At 29.3% G+C, this 20,175-nt stretch overlaps 1 protein-coding gene across 1 annotated transcript; it reads right to left on the reverse strand.

Annotated features, from left to right (window-relative positions):
* Positions 1–324: 324 nt before the first annotated feature.
* Positions 325–19,929, reverse strand: LOC107437611 (forkhead box protein P4). Its single transcript, XM_087151471.1, has 9 exons — positions 19,885–19,929; positions 17,223–17,343; positions 15,992–16,060; positions 13,390–13,466; positions 12,529–12,630; positions 8,431–8,552; positions 6,730–6,874; positions 5,477–5,607; positions 325–1,951 (listed from the first exon to the last, which is right to left on the reverse strand). The coding sequence occupies exons 1-9, from the start codon at positions 19,927–19,929 to the stop codon at positions 1,906–1,908; spliced, it is 858 nt and encodes a 285-aa protein (XP_087007597.1). The 3' UTR covers positions 325–1,905.
* Between the last annotated feature and the right edge of the window lie 246 nt (positions 19,930–20,175).

Consider the following 20,175-nt stretch of genomic DNA (forward strand, 5'->3'; position numbering starts at 1 on the left):
ATAGCTGAAATCCTTTTATCGACACTACACTTCTTTAAGTTTGGCAGAGAATTATATAGTTTCATGGCGAGAGAGCATAACGCTCATGGCCAGTCCCTGTTGCTTAACAGCAACCTTCAATCGGTGGAGAAACTTTTTCTTTTCAAAAGAGGCATCCTCTGCATCGATGTGAAAATAAACAGCATGATACAATTCTGGGAGTAATTCAAGGTGACGCTTTGAGTCTAGATTTTAAGAATATTAGTTACCCAATGTCACATATATATTACAAACTATTTAAATTTAGGTGTATACTAAACACTGTATTATGACATTAATTTAGAGTGACACAACAAAATCCCTGGAATGTTTATTTAGCACAATATTCACAACTATAAAAATAAATGATTGATAAAGACAAATACTACAACTTCTTTATAACTATAAATAATTAAATGATAAAATTATAAAATATAGCTCTTTCTAAAAAAATATCACATTCAGAAATTAATATAAGGAAATGAAATATTGACTCAGCCAGTAACAGCTGCAACCCACCAATAAACATTTATCTTCACTGACCAATATCAAATACAGGGTAAAATAATCATTTCGGTTAAATTAATGTTAAAAACTTATTGCTGTTAGCATAAAAAAATTTTCCCTTCAAATCAGAAACAAAAAAATAATATGTAAAACATCAATTGTAATTGTACGTTAAATATTTCTATCTAAGTTATACACTACTTGGCAAATAAACACACATTCTGTTCTCTTTATTAGCAAAAGAGCTTAAAAATAATTTGGGATTTTACAAATGAAGATAATTTAACTTAACATTTAATTTAGCTACATATTAGTTAAAAAATGCTCATTTTATGCTCATACAGATTATTTGAAATCTAAACATATTGAAAGGTATGTTACTTTACTCATGGCTACATAACCTTTATAAAATAAGATGTGAAAATTTGATCCAAGTAAGGCTTAACATAAAAAAAATAATTGCAGAACAGTTTAAAAATATGGTACTTGGGATTTCAAAAATTAAGATAATTTAATTTAACAATTAATTTAGCTATATATTAGTTGGAAAATGTAAAGTTTATGCTGAAACAGATTAATAGAAATTTTAACAATTGAAAGATACTTAACTCATGGTTACATAACTTTTATAAATAAGTTATGAAAATTTTTATCCAAGTAAGACTTAGTGTAATGAGAATTTTTAATATATGTTACAAATTGCCAAGTTTCTTAAGAGAATTATATAAACATATACACAATATATTTTTATCTGTTCTGTTTAATTCTGATAAATGGATGAAATAAAAATTGAAAAACACAAAAATTTTAGTGTTATTATATAAATGTTAAAACTTAAGGATGCAAGAACGTTAATATAAAAACATCAAATTTAGTAAATACAACAAGGTTTATATAAAGAAAGTTGATTTTAGAAGAAAAACATGCAACAAGGTAAAAGCAAAAATATTGGAACTAAGCAATACAACATGATTACTATAAATAAGTAAAACTCAAAATTACAACAAAAACATTAAAAAAAAATTAAAATTTTGAAACAAGGAAGATAATAATGACATTTATAACAAATGAATAAAAATGAAAATTATTCAGGCATTAAGAACAATAATGTGATTTTTTTTTCTCTTTTTTTTCTACAATGAGTTTGCACAACATGTTGCACAGCATTTGAATCAGTTTAACACATTTTTCAATACCATACAGTAGGCAAGTTGTCATCTTAACTTAAGTTTTGTTCTCATTTCTCATGCATGGCTTGAATCTCAACTGATTTGAAATTTTTTCAAGGTCATACCAGAGTCACATTTTTAGAGTATATTGAAGATGATAATGAGATCTACTTCCTCCACATAATTAAATCACCTTCATCTGTTCAGATTATTAAACACAAGATTTTGTTGAATGGACGGGCACATTTGATCCATTACTGAAAAAAGTAATAATTAGAAAATGCCAGGGTAATCTAATGATGAGCTTTAAAGTAATTAGTTGCTTTTTTTCTCTTTATTCTTAACATCTAATTCCAAGAAATAGCACAAGGAAATGATATATACATATATACATATATATATATATATATATATATATATATATATATATATATATATATATACATACAGTGAAACCTCCGTTAAGCGGACATTCATGGGACCAAAAAATTTGTCCGTTTATGAGAGTTGTCCGTTTACGGGAAGGGTACCCTTATAACAAAATTTAACACCGTAAATTGTTTTTAGAATATTCTCAAAGATGTAGAAATAATTAAATAATATCTACAAGGATACTGTAAATATCTACAAGAATATTTATTTAAACAATAGGAAAGAATATATAAAGAAGTTTGATATAAATACATAATTCTGGATGTAGCTACAGATAAATAAATATAATTTTCCTATTAGCATAGATACTCAAGTTAGACATATGATACTAAATAGAAGCGTACTGTCCTCAGTCCGTTTCAATTATTAGGTTCACATCCCCTTACACCTTCTTATCATTTGATAGGGAACATGGTTAATACCTTCTTGGAAAATAAACCTCTTATGATTCACAGAAAAAGTAATGCATACCTGTAAGTCACGAGGACCTATGGAGATGATTATTCACAATTGAGCAGCTATCAAGTGTCTGAATAAATGTTTCATTTATATAAACACCTCAAAGATTATACTTCTGTTCTCTTTTTTTTACCTCAGTTGTGTTAAATACAGTCTTCAAATTAATAAGAAAATTAAAGAAATTTTCAATGGGGAAGAAGCATTGAGAGAAATCATTTCAACTTGAGGGGTCTCATAACCTGTGTGGCCCAGATGAAAAGATCAAAAGATGCCGATGTCAGAATTATTTCAGGAGTGCAGTACCATTTTCTCTGCTTTCTTTACAAAGATAAAGCAAGGTGACAGGAGAAAGATTGAGTTTTCGGTTGTGAAATAGCTTAACAATATTTTTAGTTATAGATAAGGCAAAAAGTTTTATTTACATGCTTTAAAAATGGTGAAAAGTTGCATTTTTTTATCTTGCAATTTATTTAGAAAAAGTAGTGTCCGGTTTGTAGAGATAAAAAACAACGTTACAGGATCAAAATGACTGTCCGCGTCCGTTTACGGGAGTGTCCGCTTTGCGGAGAATGTACGTAATGGTTTATTCATAGAAGATTCCCGGGGAATTAAAAATATGTCCGTATTGAGAGGCGTCCGTTTTGCAGGAGTGTCCATAACAGGAGGTTTCACTGTATATATATATATATATATATATATACATATATATATATATATATATAATTAAAAATTAGAGCAAAACATTTTTAATAAGGAGCATTAATAATTTTATTTAAAAAGATTATTAAAATAACTAATAATAAGATTATTAAGTAATTAATTAATTTCAAACATCATCGGCCAAAAACTTATACATTTCATTCCTAGACTTTTTATGGTATGTCTTCCGATGTTAAAAGCTATAAACAAATCAAATAATATAAGTACCAAGTTTAGCAATACGTTTTTCATAGGGGTTAGTCTATATTATTAGAGTCGATTACGTACATATATCATGTAAAAATCCTCAATACCACAATTATTTTACCGAAATTCTATATAGTTATAGAACTAATTAATTTTTTTTAACAAAAATATTTCACGGTTTTCAATTTTGTCAGCTATTTTGAACAAATACTGACCAGTTAATAAAAAGTAGACATGCAACGAATTTTTTTCCATCTATTAATACTCTACATGATAATTGCTTCATTACATTAAAAATTATATTAAAAAGCAGCAATAAAGTTTATATTCATATTTTTAAAATTGAAAATAAATGGGACGAGAAATTCTCCTTTTAAGTAACATCCAAGCTTGAGAGACTCCAAACAAAGAAAACTTTGTCAAAATATACCTTGCCAAATATTAGACAAAAGGGCTGAATACTGAATAGTGACCAAATATTTGTTACATTTCTAAAAATTATTAGCTAAAATTTCCAAGCAAACAATTCAATTAACCCAACCAAGCAATGCAATAAAATCTACAGGAGATTTTAACCTCCATATCTATCTTTTATATACTGTAGCGTATCTACCACTACAAAATTACAACTACAATTCACTAGTATATAAGACATGTTAACTCGACTCTATGTCGGGGTACCTTTTCATAGATGACGGTTGACATGGCTGAATAACTCCGCCCCCCACATTGGTGACCCGGACGTGATGTGAACACGCCTACCTAGGCAGTAACGCCCACTCCGATATGAACACGCCTACCTAGACAGTAACGCCTACTTCGATGGATGATCCACATTGAACAGTTGACTTGCTACTTGCGACTGTGGCATTATCCACCTCCTCGCACTGTTGCTACTCAGTCTCGTCTCGATCATGCACAACGCCGGCTTGCATACTTGTGATTACTCGACTGCTAACGGCAACACAGGAGCGACTACAACCGTGAAGTTAATACACCTCTCACATTCAGCACTAAAAAAAAATACGGTGATCTTAATACAGCTCTCCCGGCTTCGCACAAAAACAGCAATGAATCAACTAGTGGCATCCATTCATCGAATTCTATCATAGCTATAATTCTGGTGGGGGAGTACTGTAGCGTATCTACCACTACAAAATTACAACTACAATTCACTAGTATACAAGACATGTTAACTCGACTCTATGTCGGGGTACCTTTTCATAGATGACGGTTGACATGGCCGAATAACTCCGCCCCCCACAATACAAATACAAATCGAGAAAATAATTCCAAACAAAGAAAACTTTGTCAAAATATACCTTGCCAAATATTTGCCCAACCAAATATTTGACAAAAGGGCTAAATACTGAATAGTGACCAAATATTTGTTACATTTCTAAAAGTTATTAGCTAAAATTTTCAAGCAAACAATTCAATTAACCCAACCAAGCAATGCAATAAAATCTACAGGAGATTTTAACCTCCATATCCATCTTTTATATACAAATACAAATCGAGAAAATAATTCCAAACAAAGGAAACTTTGTCAAAATATACATTGCCAAATATTTGCCCAACCAAATATTTGACAAAAGGGCTGAATACTGAATAGTGACGAAATATTTGTTACATTTCTAAAAGTTATTAGCTAAAATTTCCAAGTAAATAATTCAGTTAACCCAACCAAGCAATGCAATAAAATCTACAGGAGATTTTAACCTCCATATCCATGTTTTAACTACTAATCAAGAAAATAATTCTAATGTTAAAGCATTAAGCTTTTTTTTTTTAATAATTATTAAGTTATGGCTAAGATTAGAGCACTATTAAATTACTAAGAATGAATTTCAAGAATCTAATAGGAAAATATTTAAGAGAGTTGCATTGTAACTTTCAAATAATAACAATTAATAATGATAGTATTAATAAAACACAATACCTTGCACAAATAATAATGAAAACTTTACAATAAATTAGCTTACATAGCCGAATTGTTCACAATAAAAGGTTCCGTTTTTATTAGTATGGATAGACCATCAGATGTAGAAGTTGATGCAGAATTATGTGGCACAGTTTCGCTAAGGAAATATAAGTTGCTTTGAGTTGGGTTGATCTGCAAATATATACATTTTAGTCAATAAAACAACATGATTCATAAAATCAACGATATGAATGATATTACAATAAAAAAGTAACTACATTTATTTTAAATATAAAGAAAAATTATAGAACTTATTTAACAATGTTTAAATGAGAGAGATATTTGATTCTACATCATGCAAACTGAACTTCAGTCTAACTTTAGAGATAAAGAATGACAGAGAAATCAAAAATATTTTATTACATGTGTAACCGAATATTAGAATTAAGTAAAATTCAATTAATACTCAAATTAATGAAACATAGATTTGATAAATTATTATTATTTTTTCATAACTGTTGCTGAACAGCCGACTGTATTTTGAGGTTATGACAACCAACATTCAACTCCTTGGCCTTATAATTTTGAACCCAATCCAGTAGACAGAGGAACCCTGGATCAAGCATTGGGAGAAATTTACCTTCGTAGAAAAGTCCTAGGTCCTGAGGACTAGTAGTTTCCAAAGTCTAATAGAATTTCTCAGATACTTAATCATTGTTGTTGTTTCTAATGCCACTTGCCACACGGGCTAGCCTGTTGGTGAAACCGATTTAAGCAGATTTAAGGCAGAGTGTGAGTTTCTTGTTTTTCAGTGGCGCCATCTATGGCCAAGAATTCGACTTCTGCCACACCATACGTCACACCCGTTTATAGGACAGACCCATTCATACAACCAGTCATTCATCCACAGATCATAATTTTGACTGAATCAGAGAACGATCGATCTCCAATCCAGTACCCCCAGAGTTTTGATTTGTTATGGGAACATGGAGGACTTTTGCGACTCAACAGATTTAATGTGCATCAGTCACTTTACTATATGGGGAGTCCTCGGCCGGCGGGGTTCGAACCCACAAACTCTCGGACATGGGCCCAGCGCCCTACTGACCAGGCTATCCCGGCCCTCAGATATTTAATGAACTAAGGCAACAAAATGGCAGATTCCCTAATAATATAAGCTGTTACACAATTAACAAATAATGCAGCATATTTAAAAATTTTAATGCACACAGACTTCGTAAAATTTTCAGAGACTACCTAATACCCAGAAAAAATATCACTACACCTCTGAATATAAATTAAAAATATATTGACCTGTAAGGAGTCATTTATTGAGTCACTCCAGAGATCTCTGTTCGGCTTTCTTTCTGTTCTGCTGAAAGTTCTTTGTTTTCTTCCATGAGCATGTTTAAGTGTAGTTCCTTGAAGAGTATAACCTTGTGCAGACAACTGGTGATTGCTAGAATAGATTTTAAAAAATAAAATAACTATAGTATTCAAAATTTTGTCAAAAGTCACTAGATATTCTGAAAATTCTAAAAATTCAGCAAATTCCTAACCGTTACTGTGTACAGGGCTTGAAAAGTCTCAAAATCTTTACACGTCCAGTCAGACATGCAAACAAAATCCATCTTTTTCACTGTCATGGTCACTTTTTATGTTAACTATCATTGAGATTGTGAATACCAATGATGCAAAGTGACTATACATGGATCAGTGTGGTTTCAATAAAGTGCAATCTCTACAAGTTGGCTATGTTTAACAGTGGGGACTAAAGTCAAAGGCATCACCATGGAAATGATAAGCAAGTCACTAGATATTCTGAAATTTCTAAAAATTCAGCAAATTCTTAACCGTCACTGAGTACAGGGCTTGAAAAGTCTCAAAATCTTTACACGTCCAGTCAGGCACGCAAACAAAATCCATCTTTTTCACTGTCATGGTCACTTTTAATGTTAACTATCATTGAGATTTTTGATACCAATGATGCAAAGTGACTATACATGGATCAGTGTGGTCTCAATGGAGTGCAATCTCTACAAGTTGGCTATGCTTAACAGTGGGGACTAAAGTCAAAGGCATCACCATGGAAATGATCAGCAACGCTGAATACAACAGCAAATGTGACAGTCATGTGGAATTTAGTCATGGCAAACAAGGACCTTTGGCTAAGCCTTATACGCCAAGATAAATCAAAATTCTGTGGGCATTCTATCTTTAAGGCTGTTTTTTGAAAGGCTCCGTCGTAGTTGGAAATGATGTTTTTTTATGAATAATATGTTAGTTTTATAACTGTTATGAGTTTGCAACTGTTACTCATGACTGTAAGATCAAGTTTAGCCTATCTAAATCCAGCGCATTCTATGTTTATTTTAAAAATGGTCCACAACATCAATATATATCAAAAGCAACAGTTTTGAAGAAATGAAAAATTTTTTTGTCTAATTTTTTAATATTTAAAAACTTACTCCAATGCTGCAGTACCAGGGCTCATAAAAATTTGCAAAAACTGGGAATATGGCAGTGATTTTGATAACTTTCATCTAGGTGGAAAAAGGTCGCCAAATTGACGATTTTTAAAAAAGTTTAACAACTCTTAAAATATTTCAGTTATTGGTCTGTTCTAAAGCCCAGAAAATTCTTCATGGCAAGATTAAAATTATCGTATTGCTTCAAGTGTTCGCTTAAACTATGGCTTTTTTGTTTACCTTGGCGACAGAGTTTGAAAAACAACGTAAACAGAATTAAATGCAATAGGTTTGCAGGTTAAGAATCAACATTCCCACAAAATGGCACCCCAAATCCTTCAAGACATCTCATCCAAATGGCAAAAGTGTATTGATGTAGGAAGGTAGCATACATTTCTTTTTTAATAAATTTACTCTGTCCTGAAATAGCACTTGTGCTATTTAAAGCAGTAGGACTTAAGTAAAGAAAAAAAAAAAGAAGCAAGAAACTGTACCACTATAAAGTCAAAGTAAAAAATTAATCGAGGAAGAGAGACCAAAAACATACCCAGACGTTCTTTCTTTTCGTTTGAAAAACTCTATTTGATCCATGGTCCACATACCCCCTTTAGCATCAACAGCAACCCGCATAAAATATGGTTGAAGACTTAAGTTATGGCGAACTGCATTCTAAATAAAAAAATAATACTGTTTTGAAAGAAGCAAATACTGAGTCTATTACAAGATATAAGTAATTATTTTAATAAAATTTAGACTTATTTATAAGATTATAAGTACAATTAAACACAAACAGAAAATGCACACAAACTATACTTTTAATTATCAACAATAGTTGCATTTTTATCAGAATACACAGTTCATTTGAATTCACAAAATAATAACTTTCACCTAGGAAATTATAATTATTGAAAAAAGTTAATCAAGGGTGCATTTTATAATTTTTCATCAAAAATCAGGTACACTAAATAACTGTGCTTTTTGTGTTGCATATGAAATAAAAAACATTTATGTAAACTATATTATATTACATAATCTGTATTATTCAAAATTCAAAGAGCTTCTTATATAAATATTACAAATTCTAGCTCAGTGAGATACAAATTATATTTCATACCTTCCACTTTGCATCATTTGGCTTGAAATAACCAAAGGAGCTAATAAACCAGTTGTAGATTGAAAAATTTGAAAAATTATTTTGTTTCTTATTTGAAAAATTATTTTGTTTTTATTTCTTGCTTTAGGTGTTTTCTAATTAATTTAAAGCGTCAAAGGGTTTTGTTGGATGTCTAGGTTTTATATGTCTAATTTAGTATTTCCTTTTAGGTTAATTTTAAAATAATGCAAAGTACAATATATAAATATTTTATGGCGCCTGGCTCGTCGCGCGCCCAAACAAGGAGCACTGAAGTTAGTCTTGACTTAGGGATTACTTCGGACAAAAAGTTACTAAGTCAAATATTTTGTTTAAATAAATTTAAAAATATAAAAAAATTTAAAAAGTTTAAGAAATGTTGTAATAAAAAATGTAAAACTTGTCCTTTGGCTGATAGTTCTCAAATTGACAGTCATTCTAATGTATTTTTTTGTAAAAGTATTAATATTATTTATTTAATTCAGTGCAATTGTTGTAATTTGTGTTATGTTGGTCAGACAGGTCTTGAATTTCATAAGCAGATTAATTCCCATAGATCAGCTATAAAAAATTTTAATAATAGTAATTGTTCCACGGATTATGAAATTTTACATTTTCAATTTTATGATTTTAATAATGTTACTCTTTTTATTTTGGATTTTATTGAAAATTTAGATAAAAGACTTGATTTAGAAAATATTTACATTGGTAGTCTTAAAACTCTTTTTCCTTATGGATTAAATAGTAAATTTAATGGGGAAGGTACTGTTAATACTGAAGATTTTTGTATTTATAATAAATTAAAAGTTTTTGATTTTCCTGGTGTTTGTGATTCAAAATTTAGAAATAAAAGGGGAGGTGGAAAAGGTAAAGGTAAATTTATTGAGTTTGATGAGTTTTCGAATTTTTGTAACTTACCTGTTAATTTGAATAATATTTTCACTATTAGGAAATATATTTTTGGTTTTAAAAATAAAGTTTTAAAAAATTTCCTTATTAAATTTGGTTCTAAAATTAAATTTGAAACTGAACTTGTTAAATTTATAGTTTTGGATTTAATTAAATCAAAAATTGGTGTCAATAAAACTGATTTGCTTTTTAATAATGTTTCTAAAGTCGAAAGGGTTTTTTGTACGATTAATTTTCATGATAAGAATTTTGAAAATGCTAAGTTACCACAGATTATTCATGGTCTTTCTGATTTCTTTCCTTTAGAACAAATTGGGTTACTGCTGCTTTTAAATATTCTTTTACACTTAGGAAAAAGGTGTGTAATTATAATTTCTTAAGTCGAAATCTTAATTGTATTTCTAAATCTGATTGTTATTGTAATGAGGAGGGTTTTTCAAAATTTATTGATAGTGATTATGGACATGTTATTACCGTAAATTTGGAAATTGTGGGTGATCAGGATCTAATTAGCATTTTAAGTAAGGGTTCAAAATTTAGAACCAGAGTTAAAATGAAAAAAGAAGATTTTATTTTATCCATTAAAAAAGATCTAGATTTTTTTATTGCAAAAATTTCCAGAAAATATCATTGGCCTGTTGAAGGTTTTTCTGAGTGGAAAGCTAAAATTATTGAAAGGGTTAAATTTAATTTATTTAATACCAGTTTTAGTTCATTTCCTAAAGGTACTTCTATTGATTATGATTTATCCAGAAAAATTAAAAATCTTAAGGATAAATTCATTGTTACTGTTGTAGATAAAGCTTCAAATAATTTCTGTATTATGTGTAAATATTTTTTTTAAAAATTGATTATTGGGGAATATAATGCAAATAATACTTATTTAAAGTTAAAAGAAGATAAAAAAGTTATTGAAAAAAGAATTATTGCATTTAGTAAAAAATTAAAATTTAAATTAAATAGGATTACATTTCCATATTTATTTCCAATAGTTAAATTTCATAAAAATCTGATTAAATTTAGGTTTATAGCATGTGGTACTAATAGTTATAATTCTGATATTAGTAAAAGGTTTTTTTGTTTTTTAAAAATTATTTTGCTTAAAATTAAAAAAGAGAAAAATATTATTATTGAAAGTAATGTTGAAGTTTTGGATTTTATTAAAAGTAATGATATTTCCAGCATTAACACTTTTGATTTTGAAAATTTGTATACCAGCATACCACATGAAAAAATTATTGAGATTTGTGAAGGTATTTATGACAAGTATTTATTTGATGAAAAAATTGATAGGTTTAACTGGTTAGATTTATGCAAGTTTAATCTTTTTGAGAATGTTCTTTTTAATGGTTTAGATTTTTATAAACAAATTATTGGAATTCCACAAGGTAATTCTTTTCTGGGGCTTTTGCCAACATTTTTTTGCACTTTTTCGAGGCTAAATTTCTTGAACATAAAGTACTTAATGCTTTCCGATACATTGATGATTTGATTTTGTTTAATTGTGACGATTATAATTTTATTTATACTATTTATCCTGGTGATTTGGTACTGAAAAAAACTAATGAAAATTGCTTTAATATTGAATATTTAGATTTTAAAATTGATATTGTTAACAATTTTATTAAAATTGGTGTGTTTGATAAAAGAAAAGCCTTTAATTTTAATGTTATTTTTTTCTGCAACTTTAAAACTAATTTGTGTAGTAAAATATTCAAAAATCTTGTTTTTTCGCAATTAGTTAGGATCAAGAAAATTTGTAATAATGTTGAAAGTTTTCGGGAAGCTGTGGATAATTTTTTAAATAATTTGAGTAAAAATGATTTTCCTTTTAATTTTTGTAATGTTAATTTTTTAATTAAAAAAATGATTGATGGTTTTTAAGTTTTTATTTATTTTTTCTTTTAACAGGGCGCAATTCTAGTCTTAACTGAGCAGCCCCAGTTAAGCATTTTATTAATTTATCTACGTATCTCCTTCTCCTGACCTTTTCATTTCATTTTTAAACTTCTACTGCGCATTATTATAGGGGGCGTTGTTTTTCAGTTTTTAGTGTTTTCTTTTCCTCCACTTGCTGCTTTTGAAGTTGATTCTTGACCTGTGACTGTGAGTTTTTAATTTTCTGATGATTTTTATTGATTTTCTTTTCGTAATTTGTTTATTCTTTTGAATGTATCTTGTTTTTCCTGGACCTCTATACAAAACCATCGGGGTACTGAGGGAGATATTTTAAGCTATTGCTTCTCCCTCAAATAGAAATGGTTTTGTTTTTAATGGCTACCGGGGCCGGTACCCCCTGAAGACGTCGGCTTCGGTGGTCATAATTTTGTTTTGTTTCATTTGTTTCTTGTATTGATACTTTTTTCTGAAATTTCTGCTGCTTCGTAGCGCGTTTTTTTCAAAGAAGTTTTATCTTTTTGATCTTAATTATTTGTGTTTTCTTTCAGTACACTAAATAACTGTGCTTTTTGTGTTGCATATGAAATAAAAAACATTTATGTAAACTATATTATATTACATAATCTGTATTATTCAAAATTCAAAGAGCTTCTTGTATAAATATTACAAATTCTAGCTCAGTGAGATACAAATTATACTTCATACCTTCCACTTTGCATCATTTGGCTTGAAATAACCAAAGGAGCTAATAAACCAGTTGTAGATGTCATTAAGTGTAAGCTGCTTGTCTGGAGATTCATATATAGCCTAAAATTATTAATAACAAAAGTTTCAAGCAGCAACATTATATAATAATAAGAAACACGCAATAGCACAAGTGAAGAAAAAGTTGATTTCATGTATATGAAATCTAATCAATCAGAAAAAAAATTGAATAATTAAGGTTTTCCTAAAGGAAACTAAGGAAATAAAAATATGACCACCGAAGCCGACGTCTTCAGGGGGTACCGGCCCCGATAGCCATAAAACAAAACCATTTCTATTTGTTTTATGGCTACCGGGGCCGGTCACCCCTGAAGACGTCGGTGGTCATATTTTTATTTTTATTTCCTTCGTTTCCTTTACTGCTACTTTTTTTTAAAATTTCTGCTGCTTTTTAGTATGTTTTTTTCAAAGAAGTTTTATTTATTTAGATTCAAAAAAATTTTTGTTTTCTTGTAGTAAGGTTTTCCTTCTTATTTGTTGAAATTGAAAAAAAAGGCTATAAAATAAGATAAGAAATGGACTTGAAAGACAAAAAACTGAAAAACATGGCCAAAATTTGTCAAAAGAATAAGCACACACATTGTAGCGGGAAAGGACCTATTTGAGAGCGATGTAATAAGTAAATTACTTTGACGTATGACTTTTTCATTTTTATATATTCATTTTTTATCAAGACAGAAAAATTTTACTTCAGGAAAAATAAAAGAACATATTTAAAAGCTTTTAAACAAAGTAATCATTCAAAATTATAAATAAGGGAATCAACAACCAAAAATATTTAATAACTATAATTTAATTTACCTGTCCTATTAATGATGCATAGGTAAAGGGTGGTTTGTCTTCAGAAATCTTGTAAAACTCTCTGTTCCTTTGAAGTTCTACAAATGAAAATTCAAAGTTATAAAAGAATCTCAGAGAAAATATATAAGAAAATGCTAAAATATTAATGCTTTATAAATAATAATCAATTTTAAATGCGGACAAATATAGTTATAATTTCTAATCAGTGACACTGACTCACACACAAGAAATCAAGATTGCGATAATTTTTTTTTTTTTTTTTGTTAAACAGGACTGTTTTATATTATAACAACAGGACCTAAATATTGTATCATCATATAATTTCTTTCTGTTTCATAAATTTTAAATTCCTTAAAAGTATGGACATGTGAAGAAGCCAATGAATGTGGATGCAGACTATGGTGAACTCGTTTAATTACTGTGGTTTCTTAAACTAGTTAACTATATTTACTCATTCCTCTACCCATAAATGCCTACATAACACATCGGCTGATAAGTTCTCGGTCTAATGAAGTAAACACAACTTTTTTAGTAAAATTCAAATTTATTCATCAACATAGTCTCCTTTAAGAGATATACAATCACTCCATCGCCTCTCTAACATCCCTATACCTTTCTTAAAAAAATAACCATCTTTGGCGTTTGTTTCGGCAATCAATTCATCATTCGTGCTCAATCTCTTACACGTGAGCATTTTTTTCAAGTCTGCAAACAAGTAGAAGTCAGTAGGAGCCAAATCTTTTAAATAGGTGGGTGCGGGTGAATAGGGGGTGTCTGACACAACGTCAAACACCTTTCGGAATCATAAATTCATTGTTGTTTTTGGTCAACTGTTAGCACACGCGGTACCCATTTCAAAAACAGCTTTCTCATAAACAAATGTCCGTGCAAAATAAAGCCTACACGCTCTTTTGATATATTTAGAGTATCAGCTATGTCATGCAACTTCACTTTGCGGTTTTCTGTAACAATTTTGTGGACTTTTATTATGGGATTTCTGGATTAACCACATTAGGGCGTCCAGAGCGTGGCGCATCTTCAACATTTGTATGACCACGTTTAAAATCAGCACACCAGTCAATAATGGTCGATTGCCCTGGTGAAGAACCCAGATAACACTAATCGAGCCAAGCTTTAGTTTCAACCGTGTTTTTTCCCATTAAATAACAATGTTTAATAAGAACACGAAATTCTTTTTCATCCATTGTTTCAATAACATAAATTGGTGTTCGATTAAAATCACTGTAACTTTAAAATCAATCAGCAGATCGTTATAAAATTTTGATACCTTTTATTTGAAGGTTAGGATTTGCTAAACAAAATACTAATTCTGCATTTAGGGAGCCTTCTGTATGTCAGACCGGAAACTTATCAGCCAATGTGTTAGATAAAAAGAAAAAAAAAACAGTAGCTTTTAAAAAATTATATAATTTATGATAACTTACATAATATACAAAATAAGGTTGGGTTTAACAATAAATTTTAGAGGTTTTCATTGTCATGAAAATCATAAAACTTTATTACACTAATAATAATTATAAATGGTCCACAATATTTTCCAATTATGATTAACATTAATAGACATTAATAGTAATAGACAGGTAATTTATTATTGATAGTTAAAATATATTTTAATTTTAAAAAGGGAGTTTTAAATGAAAAATAAACTGAAAATTAAAACAAAAAGCTTTAAGTCAATTAATATAAATGAGACATGCTTAATTATGTTTTAGTAATATTTATTTATATATTCAAGAAGCAATAAAGTATTTAAAAAATTCTAATCAAATAGGGATTTTTTTTTTCAGAAAACTTAATCAATTTCAGAAAATTCTCTAAAATGTTCAAAAACCAAAAGAATTTTTAAGCTAGTATATAAGGAAAAAATGGCAAAATCCAGTAGTAAAAAAAATAATAAATAATAATACTCATTAGAATCTATGCAGTAATAAAAAATAAAAAAATCTCTATCCTTTTAAGTTTTTAATTTATGAACATAAAATCAATAAAATTCACAAATATTTTCACAAACTTCACAAAATCATGATAAAATAAGTAGTTTCTGATAAATATAGCAGGGAAAATTGGGAAAAATCACGAATTTTTTTAAATTTAGAGCGACAATTGACACTGCAAAGAGAAAATCTATTTTCAAAAGATAGAAAATTAAGTACTTTTTAGAAATCCTGAATAAAAAAAAAACACCTAAGGACTTTTGAAAAAAGTAAATAAAAAATAAGCACCTTTAAGTGCTTTTTAAAAATGCTACGCATCCTGTCTATTCATAAATGTTATGTGTATGCTTTAAAATGTAAAAAGCACATGATAAACAAATAGTAATCATAAATTTTTTGTTTTTTTCAATCAGAACTATGCAAGAAATACATATTTTCATCTGAAGAATATTTTCAAGTTTTACAGTGTTAAAAAATGAGCATATTACTTCCAAAAAGGCACTATTTGTCTTATGAAAGAGCCTTTTAAAAACAGCACTAATAGGATTCATTAGCAGAGAATCATTATATAACTTCATAAATTTGAGATTTTATTGTTTTCAGATATTTAAAAAAGTTCAATTTAAATTAAAATCTTCCAAAATTACCTTCAGTTATCCCTAGGTTAGTACCCTCACCAACATTTTTATGAATTGTAGTATCAGACAAAGATGGATCTAAAATATAATTACAAATTCAGTTGGTCTTTAATACACTTTACGATACAAAATAATAAAAATTCTAAAACATAGTTAGAAATCAAAATATTTTGAAAAATAAATAAAAAGGAAAAGAAAAAAAAACATGTACACTTTTAAAAATTAATAATAAATAAATAATATTTGTTAAAAGTTTAATCACCATGAATATATTAACACACACTATATACTCTGTTGATATAAAATAATGCAGATGAAAGTTTTGAACTTTCAGTATACCAATTTTTATAAATAGTAAAAAAAAACTTATATAGTATATCAAAGAAGGACTGCAAGTACATAAACATTTAAGAAAAAAAATACACATATTCTTATTTATTACATAATTAAGATGTGTATACAATATTTCTATAGAAAACATGTATCTAACTTTTACACAGATAATTATTAAGAACAAATGCTATAAATATAGTTGATCTAATAAAGTTAATACTTTAATCAGAAAATAATTTTTCAGAAATTATAATCTGAAGTAAATAATTAGAAATTTTTTAAACTACAAATACATAAAATTATCTAACTATTAAAATATATTAAATACTTTAACCTATTAATTACATAAATAATATAATAAATAATAACATAATAATAATAATAGCTCTAATTATAGCTAAATATTAAAATAAAATATAGCTAAAAATAACACCAAATAAATTTTTCAGATTGATCAAGTATAAAAATCATAATAATTAGGAATACAGCATATTTAAAAAATACCAAAATCATAAACACTTCTTAACATTCAAAGTATTCTAACACATTTAATTATCACTTAAAAACTTGAATAATAATACATTTTTCAAACATAAAACCAGACCACAGAGGATTTTATACAAGCAAACTAAAATGATGATGTACTTTAATTTATGTCGCACAAGAGCAGTACAACAGGCTATTGGCGACGGTAGGGAAACACCCCTGAGGATGAACCGGAGACAGCACACATATGTCACATCCTGTTTTACAGGAAGGACACTTTTATGTACCATCCATCCAGCTGCAGGTCACAATTTTGACCTGAATCAGAGCATGATCAATGTCAGATCCAGTACCCTCAGAGGTATTGATTTGTTACTTGGAGGACTTCATGACACGGACAGATTTAGCCAGAACCAGTCACCATTTTGTACACAGGGAGTCTTCTGCCAGCGGGGTTCAAACTCGTGACCACTTGGACATGGGTCCAATACCTTACCGGTCAAGCTATTTTGGCCCCATATACTAAGATGATACCAGATTACCTGTAATAAATATCTACATGTAATTCAAATACATCAAAATTTTAACAATATACATTTTAAATGGAATATTTCCAGCTATAATAAGCATAAATACAGATTACAAGCTTAAATATAGATCACAGATTTTTTATCCCCATACTAAGATGATGCTATACTTTTTAAAATTTTATACATTTAAAATATAATTGAAATGTATCAGTATTTCAACCATACACAATCAAATACAACATTTACAGCTATTGCAAACTATTACTCGAAAATAATTTAATGGATCAGCTATCGCTGTTGATAAGAAGATAGCAATAGCTAAGTCAGACTAATTTAATTGAAATGACAGTCCATTATCAGTATCATCTTATTCAAATTGCCCAAGTGTTAAATTGTCAAGTTTTTATAATTTAAATTAATTAAAAATAGTGTCTTCTTTGAAAGCGGCTAAGTATTTAACATTTTAAGTTTTCTTCTTTCAATAACCTTTTTATTCCTTTCTTTTTTTAAAAAAAAGTTTTGCAATGGACCAAAATGGAAAACAATATTTTTATTAGACATGCATTTATAAATAATAAGTAATTAATATGGTAGAGAAAATTTATCCCCATTTTTTGAATTTAATAGAAGTTTTAAAATAAAAAAATTTTTAAAGTGACAATTTTTAGGGACGATGACAGTATTGGTATAAACGTCAAGAATCACCAAAAATTTGGCAACAGATAAGCAGTGACGTGCAAGCAAATAAAAAAATCACAGAAGGGAACCAACACAAGGGATAAATAAAGTAAATTTTATAATTAGATAGTTATTTTGTAACAGATTAGGGGTATTTATGTAAGTTTAGTCATGTGTTTGAAGTCAAGTCATAATAGAAATTCTTTTTACTTTCTCCAAGTAACATAGAATGATATTTAAAAAATAGCTATATTGAAAGCTTGGAAAACAAAAACTTTCGCAACCAATATTTATTTTTAAATAAAATTTTTATTTCAAATTTATTTAATGTCATCTTTTGAGGAATAAAAATATTCACTCCTTCCAGTTTGTTTGTTTATATTACCGCCACTGTTTCAAAGAGAAAAATTTATTCAACGCTTCAAATTATTGTAAGTATGAAAATTCTAAATAAATTCTTTCTAAATAACTGCTTATTTTAAGCTTTGATGATTTTTCCACTTTTCGTCTATGACAGTTTGTTTGTTTATATTACCGCCACGCTATAACCTTGTTGCCAATCGATATGTCAATTCTCATTTGAAATATACTTTTATACGCAGTTCACAGTTAATATGTATAGCAAAGAGCGGAAAAAATTCACAAATGATCCGATCTTTTTACAGTCGAAGCTTATGGATGGTGACACTAGAGAGCTCTGCAAGCTGTATGCCGCTTATACTTCCGGGTAACTGTTTCCGGTGTATTTTAAAGTCATTTGGCTCACAACGTGATCATTGTGTTTTAAGATTCCTGCAAACGTGGTAATTGAATACTTATTACTAAACTTAATCTTGCTCCTCGAACAATATGCAAACACTAACGTAAAATAGTGCACAGCTTGCAACACGAACAAACAGTAATAAACGAAACGAGCGATTAATTCTCACTTGGGCCGGATCACGCTATTGGTCGAAAATGACGTTACTGCTTTGGGGAAGGGAGATGGTGGCTGTTGGCTGGTGTTTGTATGAGTTTGGCGACAAATTTCGTATGCACACGTGCTCGCTCGGAATTTATTTATTCCTTGTAAATGTTTACGTAATATTACGTCGTCGTTAGGGTGGGGAGATAGGTAAATGTCAACTTCAGCATTTCAGACAATATTTATGTTTTAATTGATTTAAATTCATCAAAACTAAAAACAAAAAAATAATGAATGTTTTTACAAATATAAGATGGTATAGTAATATTACAAATACGTTTTTTTAGTCCCGCAGTGGACTGATCGTTAAGACACGATTCCCAGCAGATCACCGAAGTCAAGCATCACTGGCTGCGGTCAGTGTGCGGGTGGGTGACCACTTGGATCAGCCTGCGTAGGGACCGAGGGTGTGCGGTATTGGTCCTCGTTAAACTGTTCGACCGTAAAGTGCTCGACTTCGCGTGCAGGTCGTCGGGCTACCTAAGCGGGGGTGCCATCCCCTCCGCAGAGGATCAAAATTGTGATGGCATGTCTTCGGATCATCCTCAGGGATGTTTCCCAGACCGTCGCCAATAGCCCATTGTGCAGCTCTAGTGCGACGTAAATGAACAACAACAACAACGTTTTTTTTTTTTTAGTTTGCTTGTTTTTCCTTAAGAATTATTTTTTGCAGTTATGAAGTAACAAAAATCGAAATAAACATAAGCTCAAATTTACTCATACATCGTAATTTAGTTGTGTTATGAATAATTTTAAAAACTCATAATCAAGCAATACGTAAATTTAGTTTAAAGTAATGACCAAAATTCTGGCTAGCCCCCCTCCCGCATTTATAGAACAGCCCCAGTTGCCAATGACGTAAAAGCAGTATAGTTTAATTTCACTTACTTAGATTCTAATAAAAAAATTACCACAAAACTGTGCACGATGTGAATATTGTCTTTATTACTCAACATTAATACCACGTGTAAATAGAGCGCATTTGAAAACTAAATATAAAAACTGTCTCCACGTCATCAACGACGTCACTAGCTCTCCTCGTTCCAAACAAAGTTTTGAACGGAGCAAACAATATGGCGTTTCTCATGTAGTTAAAAGTGGGTCAACTAAATCTTTGAATATATTAATATGGAGTCGAATTTAACCACTGACATGGCAAGAAAAAGTGTTGCATATATTAATATTACGTTAATCTCTTTTTA

Source organism: Parasteatoda tepidariorum, chromosome 9, assembly GCF_982258835.1.
Source record: "Parasteatoda tepidariorum strain Cologne lab strain chromosome 9, Ptep-v5.0, whole genome shotgun sequence".
NCBI lineage: Eukaryota > Metazoa > Arthropoda > Arachnida > Araneae > Theridiidae > Parasteatoda > Parasteatoda tepidariorum.